The following is a 24,375-nucleotide window of genomic DNA, read 5'->3' on the forward strand; positions in this document are numbered from 1 at the left end:
GAGGGGGGTGCGGGGTGGGGGGGGTGGTAGTGGGGGAGGGGGGGGGGGTTACTGAAGGCTTAGCCGGGATATCATGTCCCTGCCTCGGATCATCTCTGAGCATCTGACGAGCTGGAGCATTATCGCCACAGACTCTCTCTCTATTCCTTCAGAGCTGGGGATTCTGGGTAAATTCTGCCCTCTTCCCCAAAAAAGAAATACAGACACTGACAAGGAACATGTTCTGCTTCCTTCCTCATACTAAAATTCATGATGTATTTCTAAAAACAGCTGCATAGATCTGGTTTTGGTGTGATATGTCTGTACCAAGTATTTAGAGCAGTAAGCAAGGAGGACAGACATAATTGTCAGCTAAGACGGTAACTAAAAGCTTTTGCTTTAGTGGCGGGGAACAAGGTCCGATAACTTTCAAACTAGAGCCCGATCAATATATCGGCGGACCGATATTATCAGCCGATATTGGGCATTTCCCCATTTATTATAGATACATACATATATTTTTCATTCATCAGAAGCATTTATAATGACAAATAAATGATAGTATAGCATAGTTTGCCTACCAGAGGCCACTCTACAATGTCCCTGTTGTTGGCTCTTTTGTTCAAAGGACTTTAAATTTCATATCTTTGTATTTTTATACATTTTATTTATCAAAACTTTAATATATTTTGATGTTCCTCTGTTCTGCTCTGACAATTAACCAAACTATTATCATGTTATTTTAGTGATAACTCATAAATAACTACAATTAACTAATGTTAGGGAAATCTGTTTATGTTTTTTTTCTTTTTTATTAACATATATCGGTTAATACATTGGCATATTGGTTCGGTATCGGCCTTAAAAATCCTTGAAAATCAGTCGGGCTCTAATTCAAACACATGGAAGAAATGTTCTTCTGAAAGGATGACTTATCTCTCCCATGAGGTACACACACACACACACACACACACACACACACACACACACACACACACACACACACACACACACACACACACACACACACTGAAAGACATGCCAATATGAACTCTTGTGAAAGTGTGTGAACATGCAGCGGAGAAGACAAACCACTTCGGGATGCTGTGCTCTAACGTCGCCCGCTGTACAAAACCATGTGTAGGCCTTGAACTGACGCTTCAGTTTGCAAGGCAACAACAAAGCTACTCATAGCATTTTGGAACTGAAATCCCCCCTTTTTTAACATCTATTATGAACCACAAAACGATGAGGCAAGGGGTTCTGACAATATTCAGAAACCCTATTTCCTATTTTCTTTCATACCACAGGGAAAATAGTGTGCACCTGCTGCTTATGTTGATTACTGAATGACAGCAATTTAAGAAAAATCTAGGTGGAGCTGTCAAATTACAGCACAAAATATGTTACAAGGTACAATCTGGGATTTAGAATAAAGTATTTTATTATACCTGTCAACCCTAAACAACTAAATCTACTACATATTAGTTAGTACCTTTGCCAAGGAGGTCATGTTTTCAGCCAGGTTTGTATAGTTCTTTGTTTGTCTTTCAGCTGGATTATGGAAATGTACTGGCCCAATTTCCATGAAACTTTGTGGAAGAGTGTAGCATGGGCCAAGGAAGAGCCCATTACAAATTGTTTTATATCTGAGTCATGGGGCGGATACAGAAATTATTTTTCATGTGCATTAGGAACCAATGGTGTAGGTAGGTACAGGTAGCTCGGTGTGGTTTCCAGATGCGACCCGTGACCTTCAGATGGTGTGTTATTTGTGTGCTTGGTTATCATGGTATACCAATGTTTTAATATGAGCGTTACACAGCCTCACCCTTAAACAATGCATTATGGAACATAAGTTAAATAGTGGTACTGACTGCTGGTTCATCTGGTAATGTGGCTGTCTGTGAGTAACTCCTTGCTGTGCAGTGGTTGGTGATATGGAGGGCATGTTATGTGCTGTGCTTGGTTTTGACTTGCACTAAAGCTGTTGTGTGTCTACAGACACAGTTAGTAGGGGGTCAGAGCTTGAAGTACATTAATCATTAAAAATGTACTCCTTTTTGCATTTCTTGGTTGTTCAGTCACCTGCCGGTTTGGGAGTTCTTGAGCCTGTGCAGGTCTGCTAGTAGTAGTTTAGAGTACTTGTGTATCCTGGATTTTTTTTTTTAATGTCTGTCATTAGCTGCAGTAAGTCCATGTATTTGATCCATGCATTGTTACTTTTTAACATCATTGCTACTTGACTAAACTTTGACTTTGTCTGAACTTTGACTTTGTCTGATTCACTCAACATCCTCTGATCTTAACTATTAGTCAAAATAATTCATAATTTCTGCTCCTTTTTTAACTCACATATTAGGTATGATATCATAAATTAGGGTTACTGACCATGAATAAAAAATGCGTTGGGAAAAGTTGACAAAATCTTTAAAAAAAATGTCAAAAGCATTGGGGGAGGGAGGGAGGGGGGGGGGGTTCATGGTTGACGGGAAGACAACACAAGGGTTAATGTGGACACAACCTTTTGAATCTGCGCATACATATACATTTATTTTATTGGATCCCCATTAGCTTCTGCCATAGCAGTCGCTAATCCACCCGAGGTCCACCCATTTAAATGGCCAGATAAAACATTTAATGCAACCAAGGTCCAAATAAAAACAAAAATGTAAATACATAAATCAAAAGCAACTGATCCTAATTCAACAAAAAAACATCAATGATGTCAAAAAAATGGTTCAAATGACCACATATAATATAGACAAAATCAAAAAGCGCTCCAAGCTAGCAATTAATAAACCTAATCCAAAAAATACAACCAGATGTAAGTACACAGCAATCCATAAAAGTTAGATAAGAAGAAATCTACATGTATACATATAACTATGCTAACTTTTTTACTTCTGTAATGGGTGAGCTAAATTATTCTTTTTTTTAAATCTATATGTGACAATAACTGAAATGTATGCATCCAAAGATTTACAGATTGGACCTTCAAATTCAGGATACAATAGGAGTTCCGTGGCCCCTGATTACAGCAGAAGATCGCAGCGGGAGGGGGGGGGGGGGGGGGGGGGGGGGGGCGGTAGCCGTGCCAATTCACACTTGCGTTATAATGACTGAGTAAGAAATCGTGCTGTCTACCTTCTTATTGAGGGAAATGCTATACTGTGCTGTTATGCTGATTAAGGTAGTGCAAAGCAATCTGCCGCAAGCCAGCTTACCATTGCCCCTGTGACAGGGTATTTAGAAGAGTAGTGAACTGCAAGAAAGCTCAATTACATCCTCCCAGCATGCACTGCATAAATCACCGTAAATCCTCTTTCAAGCCTGTCTTTCGGAAATTACTGGAATGTTACAGCAGAAAACACGGAGACGGCTGCATCTGTGTTACTCAGGGGAGAGGAGCTTAGGGGAAAAAGATGCAGAGTAATGCACACTTCCGCAAAAATGCAACTTCCTGTTTGCCTGAGCCACACCCAGAGCTAAAATGAGGCTGAACCCAGGCAGAATGATAACCGGCATACCGCTGATAACTTTATTAGGGAGAGAGAGAAGGAGAAAAACGGAAGCTTGGATAGGAGTTTCAAACATAAGCTAAATAAAAACATGCAGTGGAGAAAAGTTGTGTCTTGTTGCTTGCTTGCTTGCAATGTTTATTTCACTCGTCGTCATTGTATATTTAAAAACAATTTCATGAGGTACAATGATCACATACAGGCCGCATGAAATGGGGAACCCCAAATAAGCTACTTAAAGCTTTTTGGAGGGGGCTAAAGTTGACAAAGCCACAACAAACAACCCATGAAACCTCACAAAAATGAACACACAGTGCCATTTATTTGACCACTGACCCTATCTTTTAAGATAAATGAGTACATAATTCACAAACACGTTATTGGAAGATTGAAAAGCCTTTTTATTTGATCAAATTTTGATTTGTACTAATGAATGATATCTAAAAGCTACCAAATTAGAATAGTGGAACTGCTGATGCAGTATCACACCGAGTTTCAAACTTATTATGTGTGTATTGCCAATCCACATGTTCAAGACTGTATGAAATGCAGAGTGGTCATAACAAAAGGGCCAAAGTTGCCGTATCTCTAAAGCAGCTATTGATAAACCGATCTATTCTTTAAGGATAGTTTTTGTATCGAAATGTCACATTCTGGCATATCCAAATGTCAACTCCCAAGGTTGCCTCGCCATCTGTCTAGCCTTAGCGCTGCTTTTGAAATAATAGCGATTCTTTTTGTTTTTTTTTAATGGTTAATATTAAAATATTTTTTTTGCAACAGCGCTTAATCAAGGTTTAAAATAGATGCCAAAAGGTGGCTCTGCTATAAACACCCAAAATGAACTGCCTTTAATTCATTTCATATGTCTTTGAGAAAATAGTTATTGATGTTTTTTGGCTGGTGATGTGACTGGCATTTGTAGGGGAGATGTAAAGGCCATTATAATTTGATGGATGGGCCGGTTGAGATGTAGCCGCAGATGCTCAGGAGATAGCAGAACAGCAAAGCAGAGTCTCTACGTTTTCTCACATCAAACATGGGACTGCAAAGGGCTGTGACAGGTGTCTCTGACAGCCGTGCGCTGCCCGTCCTTAGTGTCACCTATCAGCAGCGCTGTCTGATTAAAAGTGGCCATCCACAGTCTCCCTTAGCCTTAGGTACAGGCCCTCATTCTTTCTTACTTGATCACACGTGCATGCAAGCTTACACACACACACACAAACACACAGGATTGCTGAGAGGGACAGTAGTGGGGGCATACAGTACCTTGCGTGTTGACGGGGTTGGTGGTGGGTGTGGGGATAGTAGTGGGAGCATCTAGATGAAAAGAGTAAAAAAAAATAAAGAACATGTATAAGAAATAAAGGAAGTCAAGAGTAAAGAAATAGACAAAGGTCATTGAAAATAGATGAAGAGTTGTGCTATAAAGAAAATTAGAGCATAGCTTCTGGGGTGAGTTCATTTTTTAGGGACTAAAGCAGGATTTGTGGTTCTGCAGAGGGTTCACGCGGAGCTTTTGTCGTAGCCTACCTAAGTGGCCTGAAGTTTATACTTGTCTGTTGGTGTGTGCATCTCTTTAAGAGAATAGCAGGGCCGGCATGTGTGCGCACGGGGAGTGTGTGGTAGAACAAGTGAAAAAGTAATTAGCTTCGTAACGAGTACTGACTGAAGGGGCTGTTGTTTAGCAGGTAAAGTGTTTGTCATTCATCCATGTTAGCCAAGTATGTTAGCATGCTAACATTTGTGCTTGGGCACTACATGCAAAGTGCATTTAAGGCTGGAGGGAAGGCCATTCATTTTGCAGCTTGAACAAATCAAAGTTTTGACTTGAGGATGCCAATAAATGGAAAAAGGGCAGCATTGTGTGCACCAGACTTAATGGCAATAAACCAGAGAGTTGATGAGATTTCTAGCCTAATACTGGAAATGTCAATGTCATGGTGGAGCTATAGGAAATCACGGGATCATTAAAGTCGTTAGGATTCATCATCTAGGAACCACTAATGTCTGTACAAAGGCCTGTGCCAATCCATTCAAAAGATGCAAACTAAACACCAAGAATGTCAACGTCTAGGGGGTGCTAGAGGAAAAGCTGGGGGATCCCCGAAATCCCTTGTATATATATCCATCCATCCAACAGTTAGTAAGGTATTTTAGTCTGGATCACAGTGGTGGAGAGACCCACAGACCAACCTACAGAACGCCATTGCCATCCACAGAGCCATGCCTGCCAGCCTTATAAGCCATTTCAGTGGGCTGGGGTTGTATTACATGATATTACGTTAAGCTATTTTCTTTTTTTAATACGTTTTCTAATTAACTATGAATAATAATTCCTGGCAATTATGGAAAGGTATTGATATTTTCCACAGTCTCTCGCAATAATTAAGTCAAACTGCAGTGGTCTCCCGCTGGAGCACAGCAGAGCCCCGAGCAGCATCCCCCACCCCACACTGGAGTGATTAGGCCTGTCACTAACCCCCAAACAAAATATACAGAAAGACAAAATGGAGGGCAATTCAGGTATGCTACGGTACTAAGGAGGGCTGAAAGCTTCCTCATCAGGGGAATATATGCCTGGCTCTGGTGCAGGGGAAAGATAGCACGACCCCTTGCTGTGGGAGAGTCGCAGCAGGGGAAATTGGTTGGCTGTCTCCATGCCTTTACTGTCTGCACTCCATCAAAAAACAGCAGCAGGAGACCACATACTCCCAAACTAATGATAAAACATCAAGGACAGCATAATGTTGCCGCCGGGGATGGAGTGTATGGCCGAGGTGGTGTTGATGGTGGTAGGGGGCTATCGGAGGTATCAGGCAGAGATTCTCTTCTGACAGTATTTGAAGAGGGGGGTGGGCAAGATTTCTTTCCCTGTGACCGAAGGCAGTCTGATAGCTGAAATGTCAGCGTCTGGAAGAGGGAAATTGGCCATTCAGTGAAGAGGGTCTTCACAAAGGCTGGGATAGGATGTGGCACATATAATATCCAGGCGAACAAGAATTCTCCATGGGCAATTTCCAGGCTGGATGACTCTGGGCTCAGCATTATGGGGGCTGAAATATGAGTGTATTTTGGAGAGGCCATATTTTCAGGGAGCATTTGTATCAGTGAGGAATTTGATATGAGAAAATTGAACCATAAAGTGAAACAATGTAGGAGAAATTGTTTACCCGTGCCTGCTTAAACCTGCCTGCCAACACAACAGCAGGGACGAGGTTTAGCTTTTCTTTCGTTTGTCTGTTTTCACTTGCTTAAAAGTTACATTTACATGAAGTCTTGTAGAGTTGTTTTTTTTTTAAAACAAGGGGCAAATGTCGGTAAAAGAGGTGGTTGTTGTTGTGGAGTAGCTTATCGACTTGATATCATGAAAAACTAATGTACAAGCTGATGTGTTGAAAGTTGTTCATCACTACGTTGCACATTTGCTGAAATCAGTGTGAATCACAAGGACAGTTTCACAACAGCCTTTCATAAGAACATGGAGACCCATGAGCCCTGTCTGCTCATGCTGTGTCAAAACCCAGATGAAGCCCGGATTTCCAGTGGCTTGTCAATCTTTGACTTCTTGTCCATGGAGGATTTATAGCTCAAAAAGTCAAGCGTGGGCTAAACCGTGGTGGTAATAGCAGCATAGTTCACCTACCAACAGGCAGTGTGTGTGTGAGTTATGGCACCAGGTCACCTGTGTGAGAGAGACAGGCCTCTCTCTGGTCAGCTGTCTCCCACACCACAAACCAGCCAGTGGGCACAATTCACAGCAGACACACCCACGTGGAGAACAGCTTGGAAAGCCTCTTTCTTAACCTTTCGTCCAGCCACAATACACACATAAGGAATTGATTTGATGGGGATTTACATCGGCCTCAACACCTGTCTGAGCTGTCACACTGTGAAAAGTCATTAGTCTTTTTTTTTAAATAGAAAGAACCCAAAGGACTAGCAGCAGTATGAAAGAGAATTGACGAAAAATTCTGCTTGGCTTTATCAACAATTCTTACAAGCAAATATTTATCAAGAACAAAACAACTCATTAAAATAAAGCTATTTGTTGCATGCTGTGGCTTAGACAATTTGTTTTTTGACAGGTGTGGGATGGCTTTAACAGGAGCAAGAGCTCTTCAATTAAAAGAAAAGAAAGAAAAAAACTGTAAAAATGCCAGAAAACAGAGGAAAATGGGAATTTTGTAAGGAAAATGTGAAGTTAGTGGGCAGGATAGCAGTGGTGGACAGATTGAAGTCATGCTTTGCTACTGAGAAGTTCAACCAAGATCAATATGCTGCAGAACACACACACTAATTTAACCATTGTAGAAAGCATGATTAGTCTGGGCCAACAAACTCTCACATGGACCACAACATGATTTTGTGTGGCATTACATTCCCCCAGAAAAGAGGAGAGAGAGTCGCAGACATAATTATACACGTTTATTAGCACCTTTTACCAATCTCCTGTGTCTCATTATAGCGAGCTGGAGTCGTAGCGCTTCCAACGCTTGCACACCAGAGAAACTGTGTATAATGGAAATTGGTAAAATATGTGGATAGGAAGTTACTAATTGAAGACGTCAAAGCCAAAGGCACAATCTCTAATAGCAGATATACTCTAGGTAGAAAAGATAGTTGTTTTTTATTCTGGACCAGAGGACATTTGCCACCCATTGCTTTTCATTCATTCATGCAGGTGATAGGGGTGCAGCATGGAGCCGCTGAATTTAACAGCATTAGACACATCACTCATGAGCTCCTAAATGCCCACAGGCACTTCAGTGAACACTATAAGAATATTGTATTAAAACTTTAAAGATCCGTGTTTGAGAATAACATAATGTTCATTAAAAAAAAAATCTGAAAGAAAGCGCGGTTACTCTCTGTTTCGAAGGAATTTTTTTGCACAAACAATTAGGAATTAAATTGTGATAGCTTGACTAAGTCGGCCTTGAGTGAGTCATTTTCCGGCATACGCTGTCCCTTTTTGTTTGGAAGTGATCAGTATGGCCCATTGGGAACAAGCAGGTGTCATCATCTGCCTGGCAGAGCACGATGATGAATAACCATGGGGCGGCAGAGTCGGGAGAGTCACAGGGAAAGCTACGTCACAGTGACCAGGTCACGCGTGTCAGAAAATAATAATAATAATATAATAATAACACATTTTATTTGTAATGCACTTTACATTTAAGACAGACCTCAAAGTGCTACAGGGAAGATCATAAAAGCAAGATATAAACATCAGTTTAAAATACATATAAATAGTGCAACAACATTGTTTTGCAAGGTTAAAACTCATAAGTTCTGCTAAAAATAAATGTTTTTATTCCTTTTTTAAAGGTCTCAATAGTGTGCGGTGCCCTCTGTATGCCCTCTGTATGTTTGCATCTTTGCATAACTGCATAGTAGGCCTGCACAATTAATCGGTAATTAATCGGTAATCGCGATCTTCATTCACTCTGATCACGATTTTATTAAAAAAATTAAAAAAAAGAATTAAATTAACAAAAAGGAATAAAATAAATACATTTTGAATCGAATTTAATTTTTAAAAAAAGAATTAAATTAAAAAAATAATAATAATAATAATAAATAAATTTTAAATCTAATTTAATTTAAAAAAAAAAAAATTAAATTTTTATTTTTGTTATGACCTTGTTTCTTCAATTTTACGAGCCGACTGCATCACAAACACTTTCTTGTGTGAGTTTTAAACCCAGAAAATATAAATAATATATAAAATAGGTTTTAACGAGCTCCTGAGCGCTGCAGTGCTCTCCCTTCTCTTCATCGAAGCCTCTGTGTTTTCATGCTTGTGGTGATGAGCACTGTGCTATCGGTGCCAAAACAAATATCTGTTTGGAATCTGCCAATTTGTTTTGTTTTGTCATGGTTCATGTGTGCAATAAACATTACACTTGATAAGAGAAAAATCCCGACAGAGAACGGTGATATCAATTCTAAGCTAAAAAAAATCATGATTTCTATTTTTCCCAGAATCGTGCAGGTCTACTGCATAACTAAAAACTAAACTGCCAGTGTTCTCTGAATGCATTGAGCCTGACAGATTTGGATTAGTGAGGTCCTTCTGTGTTCTAAAGCCCAGGTTATAAAACATTCATAAACCCTACATGGTTATTCTTGAGTAGACAACTTTCCAGGTGTAGAAATTCAGTTCCAAGTTTCGTCTTACACAAAACTGCATTAGTCCTGCACCCACAGCACTCCCTATTTTCCTTCTTTAATTTCTCTTGCCTCTGACAGGTTTTTCAGACGCCTCGGCCCTAGACCTTATCCCTCCATTAAAATCCTATTCACTGCTTGCCCCACAAGTGATGGAATGGCGTTGACGTTTAAACCATTACGAATGCATTTATTTCCATAAATGCACATTTTTTCAGTCACTGCCATAAACATTTGCCAGCCAGACAAAAAAAAACAACAATGTTAAATTGCTGTTTTTTTCCCCCACACACAGTTCATGGCTGTCAACACGAGCTAAACAAGCAGACTGAGAATAATCAAAACAATATCGCTATTTGGAAACCTGCAGCTTTCACAATTGACAATATTCACAATGTTTTTATAGTCCATGCTTTTAGCATAGTCTGGATAAAGCAGTACATTGCCAGGATAAGTCTAACAGAAGAGGCCTTTGCCCCTCCGTTGCTGCTCTCGGTGTGTCAAAATCCCGTCGCTACGGGAAACCACAAGAACCACCCCCGAGCTAGCAAGCTAATATTTGACACCGAAAATGGCAAGTTTTGACGAATATATGAAACGTTCAACAAGGCAGGCCTGCTCGGTTCTGTCTGTAAATCATGTAAAGATTTACAAAGAATATGTTTATGGGATTTAACCTGCTATCTGACTCGGACATTTTGGGGCCAAATGGTGGGAAATTGCTATGAATAGAATAGAATGCCTTTTATCGGCATTATACACATGTACAACGAGATTAAAAGCAACTCCTTTTCCAGTGTCAAAATAATAATAATGTATACTAATAATGTATACTTTATTAATCCCTCAAGGGGAATGTTTCCACTCTGTTGTTACACAAATTACACACACATGCCCAGTACCTATACATGCACTAAATGGAGAGCTGTCAGATTTGGGGGGAGGGGGCTGCCCATGCAAAATCGCGCCAAGCAGTTGGGGGTTCAGTGCCTTGCTCAAGAGCACCTTGGCAGTGCCCAGGAGGTGAACTGGCACCTCTCCAGCTACCAGTCCACCACCATACTTTGGTCCATAAAAGAGATGGAACAACATGGAATAAAATGAGTGAAAAAAGAAAAAAATTGGCAGGGGGGGGGGGGGTTAAGGTGCACAGTTCTATATACACTATATACATATACAGTTATATATATGCTTTAGATCATGGGTCTCAAACTCGCGGCCCGGGGGCCAATTGCGGCCCGCGGGATGATATTTTGTGGCCCCCTATTTGACATCAAAGTTAAGTGTTAGTGCGTTAGTGGCGGTTCTGAAACTTTTTGTCATTGCGCATGTCACTTATGGGCTACCGTAGTCTCGTGACAGCGGTGTAACCGTTGTCAAGCTAGCTAAGTACCCTTTGTGGCAAATGCCTGAGGTTTGACAATGTGATGTCTGTTGTTGTGAAATGCACCATCCATATCAGATCTAGGGGTTTAAAGCACCGGCAGTTCCGCGCCCTTTTTTGAGGAAATAGAGGGTTTTTTTGGAATACTTGATGCGGCCCAGCTAAACCCAGACTCTACTTCCAGCGGCCCCTAAGTAAATTGAGTTTGAGACCCCTGCTTTAGATGCTATATATGCATATTCAAATAAAACTAAAAAGATAAGTATGGTTTTTATATACAGTGTGAATGAAGTACACACGACAATACACTGGTAAGAGCCAATTACATTTAACCATGTATCAGCTAATGAAAGTAGCTCATGTTACTTTATTGTGTTAATGGTTATCTTGATTCAATATTGTATGTGTATTGTGTTTTTTTGGCAGGGTGCAAATGTTCCATCAAAACAAGTTCCTTCCTGACCCTGGATTTCCACCAACTGCTCCGCCATCCAGGTCCGGATTTGTTGGGGAACGGCTGCGGCCATGACTGACAGCTGAAGTCACGGGGACCCACGAGATCTCGCTAATTCACGTATAATCACACGATATAACAGAATGTGGCAGCTGTGGCTCAGTGGTAGAGCGGTCGCGGTTGTTTGAGAGGTTGGTGGTTTGATCCCTGGCCCTGCAGACCTATGTCAAAGTGTCCTTGGGCAAGACACTGAACCCCGAGTTGCCCCCGATGCTGTGCCATGGGAGCGTAAATATGTGTGAGTGTTCATCTGATGAACAGGTGGCACCTTGTACGGCAGCCTCGGCCACAGTGTGTGAATGTATGTGAATGGTGAATGGTTCCTGTAGATGTAAAAGCACTTTGAGTAGTTGTTGAGACTAGAAAAGCGCTATATAAGAACAGTCCATTTACATTTACATGTAGTTTCTAACACCTCTGACCTGTTGACTTCAGGCCTGTCTCCGCCCAATATGACAAATCCAAGGTGTAGTGTAGGGAAAAATGATCTGGCGTGAGCACGGTGTATTTATTTTAAAACTTAACCGGATGTTTTAATTATGTTTCTGTGCTCGACTTCCTGTCCCGCGCTATCTACCGTGTGCCGAGTTGCTGCGGAGCTCTCCGGCGTCCGGCAAAAATAGAAGCTCTGGGTATCTGCTCCGGAGGGCTGGGGACCGCCGGAGCTGGGACAGAGTCGGGTCAAAGCCGTTCTGCAGTCAGTGAAAATACACACATTGACTTTAATGGAAACCTAATGACTCCACCTCCGTCTCCGGAGTGGATCCGCAGCCTTTCCGTGATTAAGTTGCGTACTGGGCCAAGCTCGCCCATCAAACTAGTTGTGATGTCTTCAAACCGTGCTCTAAAACTAAACAAGAACTGTAATCCCTTCTGCAGATGAACGTGAAAACAGCCTCCTCGTGTCAAACTCTCGGCAAACAGCATTTTGCACAGTGAAGCTCGAACACACAGTTTTGAGAGCGGGGGGGATTTAAGTTCTGAGCCTCAGTTCATGCATCGTGGATTTGCTGTGACTAGATATACATCTTTTAGTCAGTTTGCTTGGAGGACAAGCAAACTCTAATCTAACCCTAACATCAAGAAATATTACTATTCCTCACAGTGTTTACCAAAGTTAAACAATGGGAATGTGTTAAATATGCTGTGAATATGTTAAATTAACGTGAAGCCTTTCAAGCAATCAAGACGCTGCACAACATTAGGAAGAACACTTAATCAATTTTAACATAATTACACACTGGGAATGCAGAAATGATTTTTATACATATGACTTGGGTCTAGACGGCAGATCCACCCTTCCTGGTTTTCGGTTATAGTCACTCGCAGGCAGTGTTTTTGGCACACAGGCAGAAACAAATTGAAACTTGGGAGCACAATACAAAATGCTCGTCTAAACAGCAGGGAGGTAGCGCTCCAAGGAGGGAAAGCTAAACTCACCAGCGATGGCTGCACCTGCTGCAAATTTAGTTTTTCCCTGGTCCTCATCACCCCTGCCAGCCACCAAAAATAGGAAATTAAGGTCCGAGGAGTGTGTACTTCACTGACGTCACGTTACATGATTTCAAAACAGTTAGTCTACCTCCTGCTGGTCCCCCCTTTGGGGATTTTCAAGTGCAGAGATGCCTGGTGCACCTACAGTCGAGTTCTTTGCAAAACCAGTTTCAAATCTTTCAGAATTTTGTGTGATGTGTGAAGTAAATTCCCTCCCTTATTTTGATTTCTGTTAATGGTTATTGAGGACTGTGTTGACTGACAGTCTGGTTTAAGGTATGAGACAAGCTTCAGTGAGGAGAGATTCGTAGTGGTCGCTGCATTTGAGGTTTAAACCAAGGGGAATATACAGCCTGCTGCATTTAAAGTCAAGTCCTGGGAGAGATGGGCCCTTTTATTGCCCTTTAATGGTTGGCTGCAAAACACATTGAAATTCAACCCCCGGCAATATAAGTCAACAGAACCAAAGCCCATTGTTATGGTAAAAATACTGTTTGGAGTTCAATTTCTGACATTAGACCTAATAGCCAATAGTGTTTCCTGTTTTTATGAAGGAATAGTTCAAGATTTGGGTCTGTCTGGACTAGAGATGCTTCCCGATACTGATTCTGATACCTGAACTTGCGTATCGGCCGATACCGAGTACTGAGCCAATACCAGTGTGTCATATATTTTATTATGTTTCAACAACTGTATACTATCCCTGTATGGATGTGATATGATTTCTATCTTTGTTGTCGGTCTGGCTCGGGTTAAACTCTCAAACAGGGAATGCCACAGAACTTTCTTTTATTTTCCAGTCAGTTATAACGGAAAAAGAACAGAAATAAAGTACTTTAACATAGATGTTCTTTAGGACTTTATTACATGGTATCGGATCGGTGTATAAACTCCAGTAATTCCTGTTATTGATACTGCATTTTGGGCAGTATCGGAGGCGATACATCTCTCTCTCTCATCTCTAGTCTGGACACGCCTTAGATTAGAAAATTGACATCACTGTCATGCCTGTACAGTAATTATGAAACTTTAGTTAACAAATAAATATTGTTATTGAACACTTGAGTACATGCTAATGTATTATAACTGAAGAATATGTTTCTTTAAAGTAGAGCCCGACCGATATATCGGCCGGTCGATATTAGGCATTTCCCAATCTATCGGTATCGGCATTTATAATGGCCGATTCATGCATCAGAATCATTTCTAATGACAAATAAATTATTCTGATAAATGAATATTAAAAAAATAAAAACGGACTGTCAACCATGTTATGAGCGTTGGCGTTGCATAGTTTGTCCCTGTTGGAAACACTATTTTTTTTTGTTATTGTGTTTTTGTTCAAAGGACTTTATGTTTCATATCTTAAGTTTGTATTTTTATACATTTTATTTATCAGAACTTTAATACATTTTGATGTTCCTCTGTTCTGTTGTGACAATAAAAAAAAGTATTATCATATTATTTTAGTTCGAACCCCTAAAAAATAACTACAAATAACTAATGCTAGGGACATTTTTTTATGTTTTGTAACGCGTTTCTGGATTTAAAAAAAACAATATACACTACCGTTCAAAGTTTGGGGTCACCCAAACAATTTTGTGTTTTCCTGAAAAGTCACACTTATTCACCACCATACGTTGTGAAATGAATAGAAAATAGAGTCAAGACATTGACAAGGTTAGAAATAATGATTTGTATTTGAAATAAGATTTTTTTACATCAAACTTTGCTTTCGTCAAAGAATCCTCCATTTGCAGCAATTCCAGCATTGCAGACCTTTGGCATTCTAGCTGTTCATTTGTTGAGGTAATCTGGAGAAATTGCACCCCCACGCTTCCCAGAAGCAGCTCCCACAAGTTGGATTGGTTGGATGGGCACTTCTTGCGTACCATACGGTCAAGCTGCTCCCACAACAGCTCAATGGGGTTCAGATCTGGTGACTGCGCTGGCCACTCCATTACCGATAGAATACCAGCTGCCTGCTTCTGCTCTAAACAGTTCTTGCACAATTTGGAGGTGTGTTTAGGGTCATTGTCCTGTTGTAGGATGAAATTGGCTCCAATCAAGCGCTGTCCACTGGGTATGGCATGGCGTTGCAAAATGGAGTGATAGCCTTCCTTATTCAGAATCCCTTTTACCCTGTACAAATCTTCCACCTTACCAGCACCAAAGCAACCCCAGACCATCATATTACCTCCACCATACTTAACAGATGGCGTCAGGCATTCTTCCAGCATCTTTCATTTGTTCTGCGTCTCACAAACATTCTTCTTTGTGATCCAAACACCTCAAACTTGGATTCATCCGTCCACAACACATTTTTCCAGTCTTCCTCTGTCCAATGTCTGTGTTCTTTTGCCCATCTTTCTTTTCTTTTATTGGCCAGTCTCAGATATGGCTTTTTCTTTGCCACTCTGCCCTGAAGCCCAGAATTCCGCAGCCGCCTCTTCACTGTAGATGTTGACACTGGTGTTTTGCGGGTACTATTTAATGAAGATGCCAGTTGGGGACCTGTGAGGCGTCTGTTTCTCAAACTAGAGACTCTAATGTACTTATCTTCTTGCTCAGTTGTGCAACGCGGCCGCCCACTTCTTTTCTACTCTGGTTAGAGCCTGTTTGTGCTGTCCTCTGAAGGGAGTAGTACACACCGTTGTAGGAAATCTTCAATTTCTTAGCAATGTCTCGCATGGAATAGCCTTCATTTCTAAGGACAAGAATAGACTGTCGAGTTTCAGATGAAAGTTCTTTTTTTCTGGCCATTTTGAGCTTTTAAGTGACCCCACAAATGTGATGCTCCAAAAAACTCAATCGCTCAAGGAAGGTCAGTTTTGTAGCTTTGTAACGACCTAAACTGTTTCAGAGTGTCAACATATTGCACAAGGGTTTTCGAATCATCAATTAGCCTCTGAGCCAATGACAAACACATTGTCCATTAAAAAACCGGAGTGACAGTTGCTGGAAATGGGCCTCTATAACCTATGGAATATTGCACCAAAAAACCAGACATCTGCAGCTAGAATAGCATTTACCACATTAGCAATGTATAGAGTGTATTTCTTCAAGTTAAGACTATTTAAAGTTATCTTCATTGAAAAGTACAGTGTTTTTCCTTCAAAAATGGACATTTCAAGTGCCCCCAAACTTTTGAACGGTAGTGTAATCATATAATAACCAAATATTTGTATTGGTATCGGCTTTAAAAATCCTTTATAAGCTTGTCATGCTTTATTTATTACAATACACTGCAGGTTTACATGTAAATCCTAGTACTTTATTGGTATCCTAAACTGAAATATCTCAATTACTTACTTATGAAAATACTAGTTCATTTCCCTTACCTGTATCAAAGTTAGCTGTAATACGGAATGTCCAGAAGGAGGCGCTATTAACTTTAAGTTCTGAATGTGAGGCGACAGGATGTTGGGGTTAGGTGCAGGGGGAACCGAAGAATTGTTGCTAGCTGTAGACATGTTAAAAAGTAGCTTCGAAAACTGAAATGATGTTATGCCTGTTTGTTTGCATTAAACATTCGAAGGATTTTGGTTTGTGGACATCAAGTTCTTCCTTAAAAAGATAACATTTTTTGGCGACGAGGAAAATTTTTTTGGGCCTGATGCCGGTGGATTGAGTGGCATTGGAGTCGGAGCTGCAGGTGGCCGGGATTTTTCTTCGGCGGGAAAGGGAGAGAGGAATTAAAAGTGACAAGATGGCTACTTTTGGCACGCTAGCAGCGTTTGATCCAAGAAACCAGACTTGGGAAGAGTATTGTGAAATATGGAGCAGTTTTTTGAAGCAATCAGATTGACGAGGGAGATCGGCAGAGAGCCATACTCATAAGCGTCGGGAGCATCGACATACAGCTTGATGCGTAACCCCTCAGCCCAGGAAAGCCAAAAGTTTAAAACTTATCAGAACTGGTAACCCTGTTGAAAAAATCACTTCGATCCCAACCCGAGTGAAATCGTGCAGAGATACAAGTTTGATTCCGTAATCGCAAGCAGAATAAATCCGTAATGGAGTAGTGGCAGAGTTTTACGTCGGCTAGCGCAGGATTGCAAATCCGGTGACACGTTACAGCAGATGTTAAGGGACCGCATCGTGTGTGGAATAAATGATGATAGGATTCAAAGACGTCTTCTAGCAGAAACTGATTTAACTTTTGACAGAGCATTGGCAATTGCTGGGGCAGCGGAGACCGCAAATAGGAATGCACAGGATCTGCAAAACCCGGGTGAAACCCGTAAAGCCCTTCAATGTCAAAAACGGCCCACGGGAGCGGGTACTTTCAGTGTAGCACAAGAAGTGTTACCGTTGCAAGGGATCCAAGCAGTTGCAAAAGACTGCAAGTACAAAGAAGTGAAATGTCATGCTTGTGGAAAGATAGGGCACATTGCTAGAGCTTGCCGTAGCAAAATGCACAGAATCAGGTTAAAGAGAAACCTGCGGATTCAAAGAAAGGAAAGAGTTACCATGCTCTAAAGTGAAAGAAAGTCAGGGTGGAAGTAAAAGTGATAGCTCAGACGACGACACATTTACCCTTAATTGCATAAAGTCAGATTGGGACGCATGAGTAAGTACACCTGAGAAAGTGGACCCTACGGTGGAGATGAACTGAATGGGGAAGGTGTTAATTTTGAAATTGAACACGGTAGTCTAACAGTTATGAATGAAAATGCATTCCAGAATCTGGGAAGGATACAAAAATCCCTTTTTTAAAGGCCAATTAAATCCGTTGGAGATTTAAACACCGGTGATCCTGTTACTGTGATAGGGCAGCCCTTGTGAGGGTTAAATACAAGCAGCAAGACAAAAACTGCCCCTCATTGTGGTTAAAGGAAACGGCCCATTTACTAGGGCGGGCTGGCTGGAGGAGATACATCTCAATGGAAGGAAATAAAACTCAAAACAAAAAGCCCCAACAGTTGCAGCACATGACACAGAAAAGAAAACCCTACAGCAAGTGCTGAGTAAACATGAGAATGTGTTCAAAAGGAACTGGGCACCCTGAAAGGAACAAAAGCCACCATCCATGTACAAGCTACGCGTCCAAGATTCTCCGTCCCGGGGTCTGTCCCTTTACGCCATGGGGGGCGAAAGTGGACGAAATAGACCGATGTTGGAAAAAGGGCATAATCACACCAGTGAAATATGCAAAATGGGCAGCACCGGTTGTTCCAATTCTGAAACCCGTTGGAACTGTAAGATTATGTGGAGACTACAAGCTCACTGTGAATACAGTTTCCTCATTGGAACAATATCCTATACCCAGAGTAAGGACCTGTTTTCAGCACTGACAGGAGGAAAAAGTTCTCCAAGTTTGGGTATGAGTCACGCGTACCAGCAGATACTCAGGATGATGAGTCAAAAAAATACTTGACAGTAACCACACATCGAGGATTTTTTCACGTACAACAGACGCCTTTGGGGGGGCTTCCGCACCAGCCATATTCCAGAGGACCCAAAAGGGGTATGCGGGGATTCCACTGGTGGCAGTGTACTTGGATGACATACTGGGGACTGGAGTTTATGAGGCAGATCATCTGGAGAACTAACAGCAGTGTTAACAAGGTTAGAAGAGGCTGGGTTGCGCTTAAAGGGGAAAAAAGTGCACTTTTCCCGCAAGAAGAAGTGGAGTATCTGGGACACAGAGTGGACGCACAGGGGCTTCACCCCTGTAAAGAAGAAAGTGAAAGCCATAATGGAGGGTCCCACTCCCACAAATGTGACTGAACTTAAGTCATACTTAGGTTTGCTAATTACTACAATAAATTCCTTCCCAACTTGTCAACCCTGTTAGTCCACTGCATGAACTGTTACGACAAGAGTGAGCTGGGCATGGCAAAAGAAGCAGGAGAAGCTTTCAAAAAATCCAGGGCCCCGCTTAACCAGCAGAAGTGTTGTTCATTACTCAGCCGACCCTGATTAATACTGTCATGGTGATGCTTCACCGTACGGCGTGGGCGCTGTTTTATCACATCTGATGGATGATGGAAGTGGAGACCCTGGGTTCATGTCACGCACATTGTCCCCTGCTGAAAGAATACTCACAGCTGGACAAAGAAAGGGTTGGCGATTAGTTTGGTATTCAGAAGTTTCACAAATACCTGTATGGAAGGCCTTATTATCTACCTGATCATAAGCCCCTTTATCTCCCCTCTTTAATGGGGAAAAGCCCATTCCACAAATGGGTTCCCCGAGAGTGCAAAGATGGGTGTGCATCTCATGCCTATAGTACAAAATTGTGTACAAACCAGGAAAAAACAACGCCAAGCGACGCATTGAGCAGACTGCCTATGTCAAAACAGGCACGACAAAGCGGCAAAAGAGCAAGTCTTGTGATGGATCTGCTTGATGTAAGCTAGTGGACACAAAAACCCGATAAAGCGCTGGACAGCTAAGGATGTGATTTGTCCCCCAAAATTTATGAAAATGTCCTGAAAGGTTTGGGCCCACGAAGACAGATGCTCACCTAAAGCCATATCACCAACGGAGATTGGAAATTTAGTGTAAAAGACGGGGTGTGTTCTTGGGGAGCTAGAGTAATCATACCCACAAAGGGAAGAGAAGGGTACTGCGACTGCTCACCAGGCACACTCCCTATGTCAGAATGAAAGGTCTTGCTAATCTTTGTGTGGTGGCCAGGTATGGATCAGATGTGGAAAAGGAAGTGCAGTGGTGAAAAGTGTCAAAAACACCAAAAGGCTCCTCCTACTGCACCATTTCACCCATGGGAGTGGGCCCGAATCACCAAAGGGCAAGAATTCATGTGGATATGCGGGGCCTTTCAGGAGAAATGTCTTGCTTATTGTGGATGCTCACTTTAAAGTGGATGGACATCTACCCAATGAAGTCATCCACATCCCAGGCTACCATAGAGAAATTGCGCAGAGTTTCAGTGTGTTTGGACTGCCAAAAAAGTTGGTTTCGGACAATGGTGCCTGTTTCACAAGCTCAGAGTTTGAGTCCTTCATGGAGCAGAATGGCATTCGTCATTGAGGTCAGCGCCATTTCATCCATCCTCCAATGGTTTGGCGGAGAGGGCTGTTCAGACCTTCAAGGGGGGGATGAAGAAGATGAAGGGTGATACGTTGCAAACCAGGTTGTCAAGATTTCTGTTCAGTTATCGCATCACACCCCATGCAACAACAGGCTTGTCACCCGCAGAGCTGATGAGTCCCGGAGGCTCAGATCAACTTTTGACTTGCTCATGCCAGATGTGAAATCAAAAGTGCAGCAAAAGCAGCTGAAACAGAAACAGACCCCAAAACACAAACAGAAAAGTGAGGAGTTTCTTGCCTGGGGATACTGTTTTGTCAGGAACTACTCTTATGGGCCTAAGTGGACCCTGCTGTTATCCAGAGCTCATCAGGCCCAGTGTCGTATACAGTGATTGTTGGAAGTGGTCAAACCATAAAAAGGCACGTGGACCAAGTTAGAGCTAGATTGGCTGACACTGTTCCCAGTATGGAGTCTGAGAATGAAGAGGAGACCGTGTTGGACACTGTGGAGGTTTGGTGGGCCCCTTGCCTACAAGTTTGGATGACCGAGGAGAACCTCCTCTTGTTGCGCCACCAGATTTTCAGCTGGCTCCAAATCCTCAGGTCCAACCGGACTTGCCTGTTGCACCGGTGGTGCGACGCTCCGAGCGAGAGAGGCGCTCACCTGAACACCTCAAAGACTTTGTTAGATAGAGTGAGATCTTTTCCAGAAATAGAGCAACAATGCGCTCTGATCTCACTGGAAGGACGAACCTTCCTAGTTTTATAAAAAAAAAAAAAAAAAGAAGAATGTTTATATATATGTATAATTTTATGTTCCAAGTATTTTATGTCATTTCAGAGGTTACGTATTGTGCTTTGTAGTACACCAGTGTTTCTTTCTAGAGGTAATAAGGTGTTAACTTAAAACGGGGGGAGATGTGGTATCCTAACTGTAATATCTCAATTACTTACTTATGAAGAATACTAGTTCATTTCCCTTATCCTGTATTCAAAGTTAGCTGCTAATACGGAATGTCCCAGAAGGAGGCGCTATTACATTAAGTTCTGAATGTGAGGCTGACAGGATGTTGTCGGTAGGTGCAGGAGAGACCGAAGAAGTTGTTGCTAGCTGTAGACATGTTAAAAAGTAGCTTCGTAAACTGCAATGATGTTATGCCTGTTTGTTTGCATTAAACATTCGAAGGATTTTGGATGTTGTGGACATCAAGTTCTTCCTTACAAGATATAACACTTTAAATTTGCGATTGTGATTTATCACAGCCCATGACTTGATTCCTGACAAGCCGTATTCCAAGTCAACGACCTATCCAATCCTATAGTTTCTTGCAAATCTTCAACATGAATTCAGAGCTCTGTGGAGTTGTCAATTGCAGCCACCCTCTGTGATTTCAAGCTCCCTGTTCCTCTCAATAATGGCTTACACCCCTATACGTTTGAAATGTGATGCTGTTTGTTGCACAAACGCTGTAGTAAATTCTTATAGTTCAATGCAATCCCCTGACTATGCCTGTAAACCTTATAATATCAACAGTAGAGACTGAGTGTAAAAGAGTGATGAAGGCTATTTAAACATCAGGTCCAAATCAGAATCAGAACCAGAAATACTTTATTGATCCCCGAAGGGAAATTCTGTGTTGCAGTCACACAAATAGTATAAATATCATGTAGAAATGTAAATTAAGAAATATAAGGTGTGTGGATATGCACAGTATTTACATAGTTAAAGGAATGTTATGAAACGGTATTTACATAATTAAGGAATTGTAATGGTGAACAGTTATAATAATAATAATAATAATAAAAATGGTAGCAGTAGAGTATTGCACAATTTTCAAGCCAGTGCTACTGCACAAAACAGATAATATTGTCTAGTTTGAATCTCACTAAGTGTGTGTGTGTCAGACACTCAGAGGGAGGAGTAATAAAGCTTGATGGCCACAGGCAGGAATGACTTCCTGTGGCGCTCTGTGGTGCATTTTGGGAGAATGAGTCTTTGTGATTAAGCAGCATGTCAACAAAGTCAAGGAAGCTTGATACCTACCATATACATAAAGGAGGTAGTCGTCGTAGGCCTCTCCCACAGTATTGGATGCCACGCAGCGATAGGTGCCGTTGTAGGACTTGTTGAGGTTCTCGATGTACAGATCAGAGCCGGTGACCACGGCGTGAGGCGGCACATCCTCATCTACTCTCAGCCAGTTGATCTGGTGGGGACTGGGGAACACAAATATCACACACATCACTCAGGCGCTTTCTATCCACGCTAGAAATCTGAAATAAAGGTCAAATCTGACATTGTCTGAGGAGGGCCATAGGCAGGCCCTGTCTAATGATGTGCTTTATACAGCATGCAAACAAGTGGAAACACTTAAATGGTACGATGGAATGGGAAGTTTAAGGAAGTGATCTGACTGGCAGAAAAGGGATAAACAGTTAAAGTATGAAACTGTTGAAGTGTGTCTATCTGGATGTGTACTCACCGTGGTTTTCCTTCTGCGATACATGTCAAATCTAGATTGTCACCCTCTCTGGTTAAACCATCAGGATATGTCACCACAATCTTCACTTCTGGTTTATCTGGAAAGAAAGGATTGGATATTTACAATACTCCAATGTCTTGAGTCATAACAAAACTGGCTTTTCCCTCACACCTACCAGCCAAAGCAAAAGTTAACAGCCAAAAGGGAAACAAAGAGGATGATGAAACGATTATCCAATGTGCTCAGTAGACATCCAATAAGTCTGCAGTACCTTACAGAATTTTTCTCTTTTCTTCTTATCAATGCTAACCAAAGATTACCAAAATGTCAAGCGGTTTCATTCAAGGTTTCTCTTTTTCCTTGAAAGGTCAGACAAAACAGTGTACCTGGAAAAAATGAATATACGACAGACTACAAAAGGCTACCTTAACCTTTCTTTGATGTTTTACACTGTAAGGCAACCTGTATTACCTCTTCAATCAATTCACCATTTAAAGAAGACCTAAACATTGTTTGACGTGCAAGCAAAAGTTGTTTTTTGTCCTTTGTGTTGACTGTTTCTCATGGGCCAAGGCACCAGTCGGCTGTGAGACTAGAATACCAGGACTATATGATCCACTGATCATCAAATATATGATCTGATGGTCAGAGGATACCCCGGGTCTCTTATGACATCTTAGGGCCCTGGGTGGCTGTTGGTCCAAGTTAGGCCGATGGTGAACGACTGTCGCCCTTGTTTGTGCGGTGTGTCCCGCACCGTCGCCACGCGTCCTCCTTCGTCTGTATTTGCAGCCAATCCATCTGATTGGCTAAAAGAGGAACTCATACTTGAACGCCTTTCTGCTCTAAACCAACTTGTACATGTCTCCCTTAGAGGTTGATTAAGCCAAATATTTTGACTCTCTCCATGCAGCATAATTGTGCTTGTGACTGTCAAAGGACCCGGTCTCTGTTACTTGCTTTTTGAGATGTCAGCAGCGTAGTTTCTTCTGTCTGTAATTATTTAGTCCATTTCCAAGTTTCCCAAATTTGACTGTTTGACTGTAAACATTGTTGAATATTGTTATTATTTTTTACTTTAAAAAGCTGTGATTGGTTTTGTTAGTGGGTACCATTTGAATTATCAGAAGAGTTTGAAATGGGCAAATGTTACCAAAAGATCCCAGAGTCTGTGGCACAGTCTATGTGGCCTTTAGTATTGTTCTAGTAGGGCTGTGCAATTAATCAAATTTTGATTTCAATTTTTGCTCCCCACGATCTCCAAAATAGCATAATCGAGAAAAAACTATTATTTTGCCATGTTCTGTTTTGCCAGAACACTTTTGTCTTGTGTTCTGAATGGCATGCGCACATCCGCACATGCATACCCACCCCTCCCGAAGCCATAACAACTCTCAGCAGTGGGGGGGGGGGGGCAAGTTGTGTGCATCCACTGGAATTTAAAAACTCAGTAAAGATGAGAAGCAGAAGGAGGGCAGCCACAGCAGCGTTTGGTGAGCAAAAGAAGCCAAACCAACTCCTTTGTCTGGGAAAAGTTAGCGTTAGCTAACCCTGCTGTCCCTCTGCCCCCCCCCGCTGTAGTAGACGTTGTATTTCCCTGACACGCTGTATTCACTTACTGTTTAAAACTTTTTCCAGCTTTGTGCGTAGGACTACGGCTCAAAACCAACATGAAAACATAGTAATGTTCCCTCAGAATTTACTGTTTTTGTTAAAAACATGAGTCACGTAACGTTATTCTAAGGTACGGTCTATGTGCTGGATCTTTCCTTAGGTAGCTAGTAAATAAGTCCACTGAGGGCGACATTATTGTTCAAATTGTAGT

General features: G+C 41.7%; 1 protein-coding gene across 1 annotated transcript in view; it reads right to left on the reverse strand.

Annotated features, from left to right (window-relative positions):
* Positions 1-24,375, reverse strand: part of cadm1b (cell adhesion molecule 1b) — a 184,193-nt gene that overhangs the window by 14,099 nt on the left and 145,719 nt on the right. The window contains exons 9-11 of the mRNA XM_032509691.1: positions 22,551-22,647; positions 22,112-22,284; positions 4,770-4,820 (exon numbers count right to left, since the gene is read on the reverse strand). Of these exons, the coding sequence (XP_032365582.1) occupies positions 4,770-4,820; positions 22,112-22,284; positions 22,551-22,647 (321 nt within the window). The remainder of the gene's footprint in view (positions 1-4,769; positions 4,821-22,111; positions 22,285-22,550; positions 22,648-24,375) is intronic.

Source organism: Etheostoma spectabile, chromosome 3 (assembly GCF_008692095.1).
Source record: "Etheostoma spectabile isolate EspeVRDwgs_2016 chromosome 3, UIUC_Espe_1.0, whole genome shotgun sequence".
Taxonomy (NCBI): domain Eukaryota; kingdom Metazoa; phylum Chordata; class Actinopteri; order Perciformes; family Percidae; genus Etheostoma; species Etheostoma spectabile.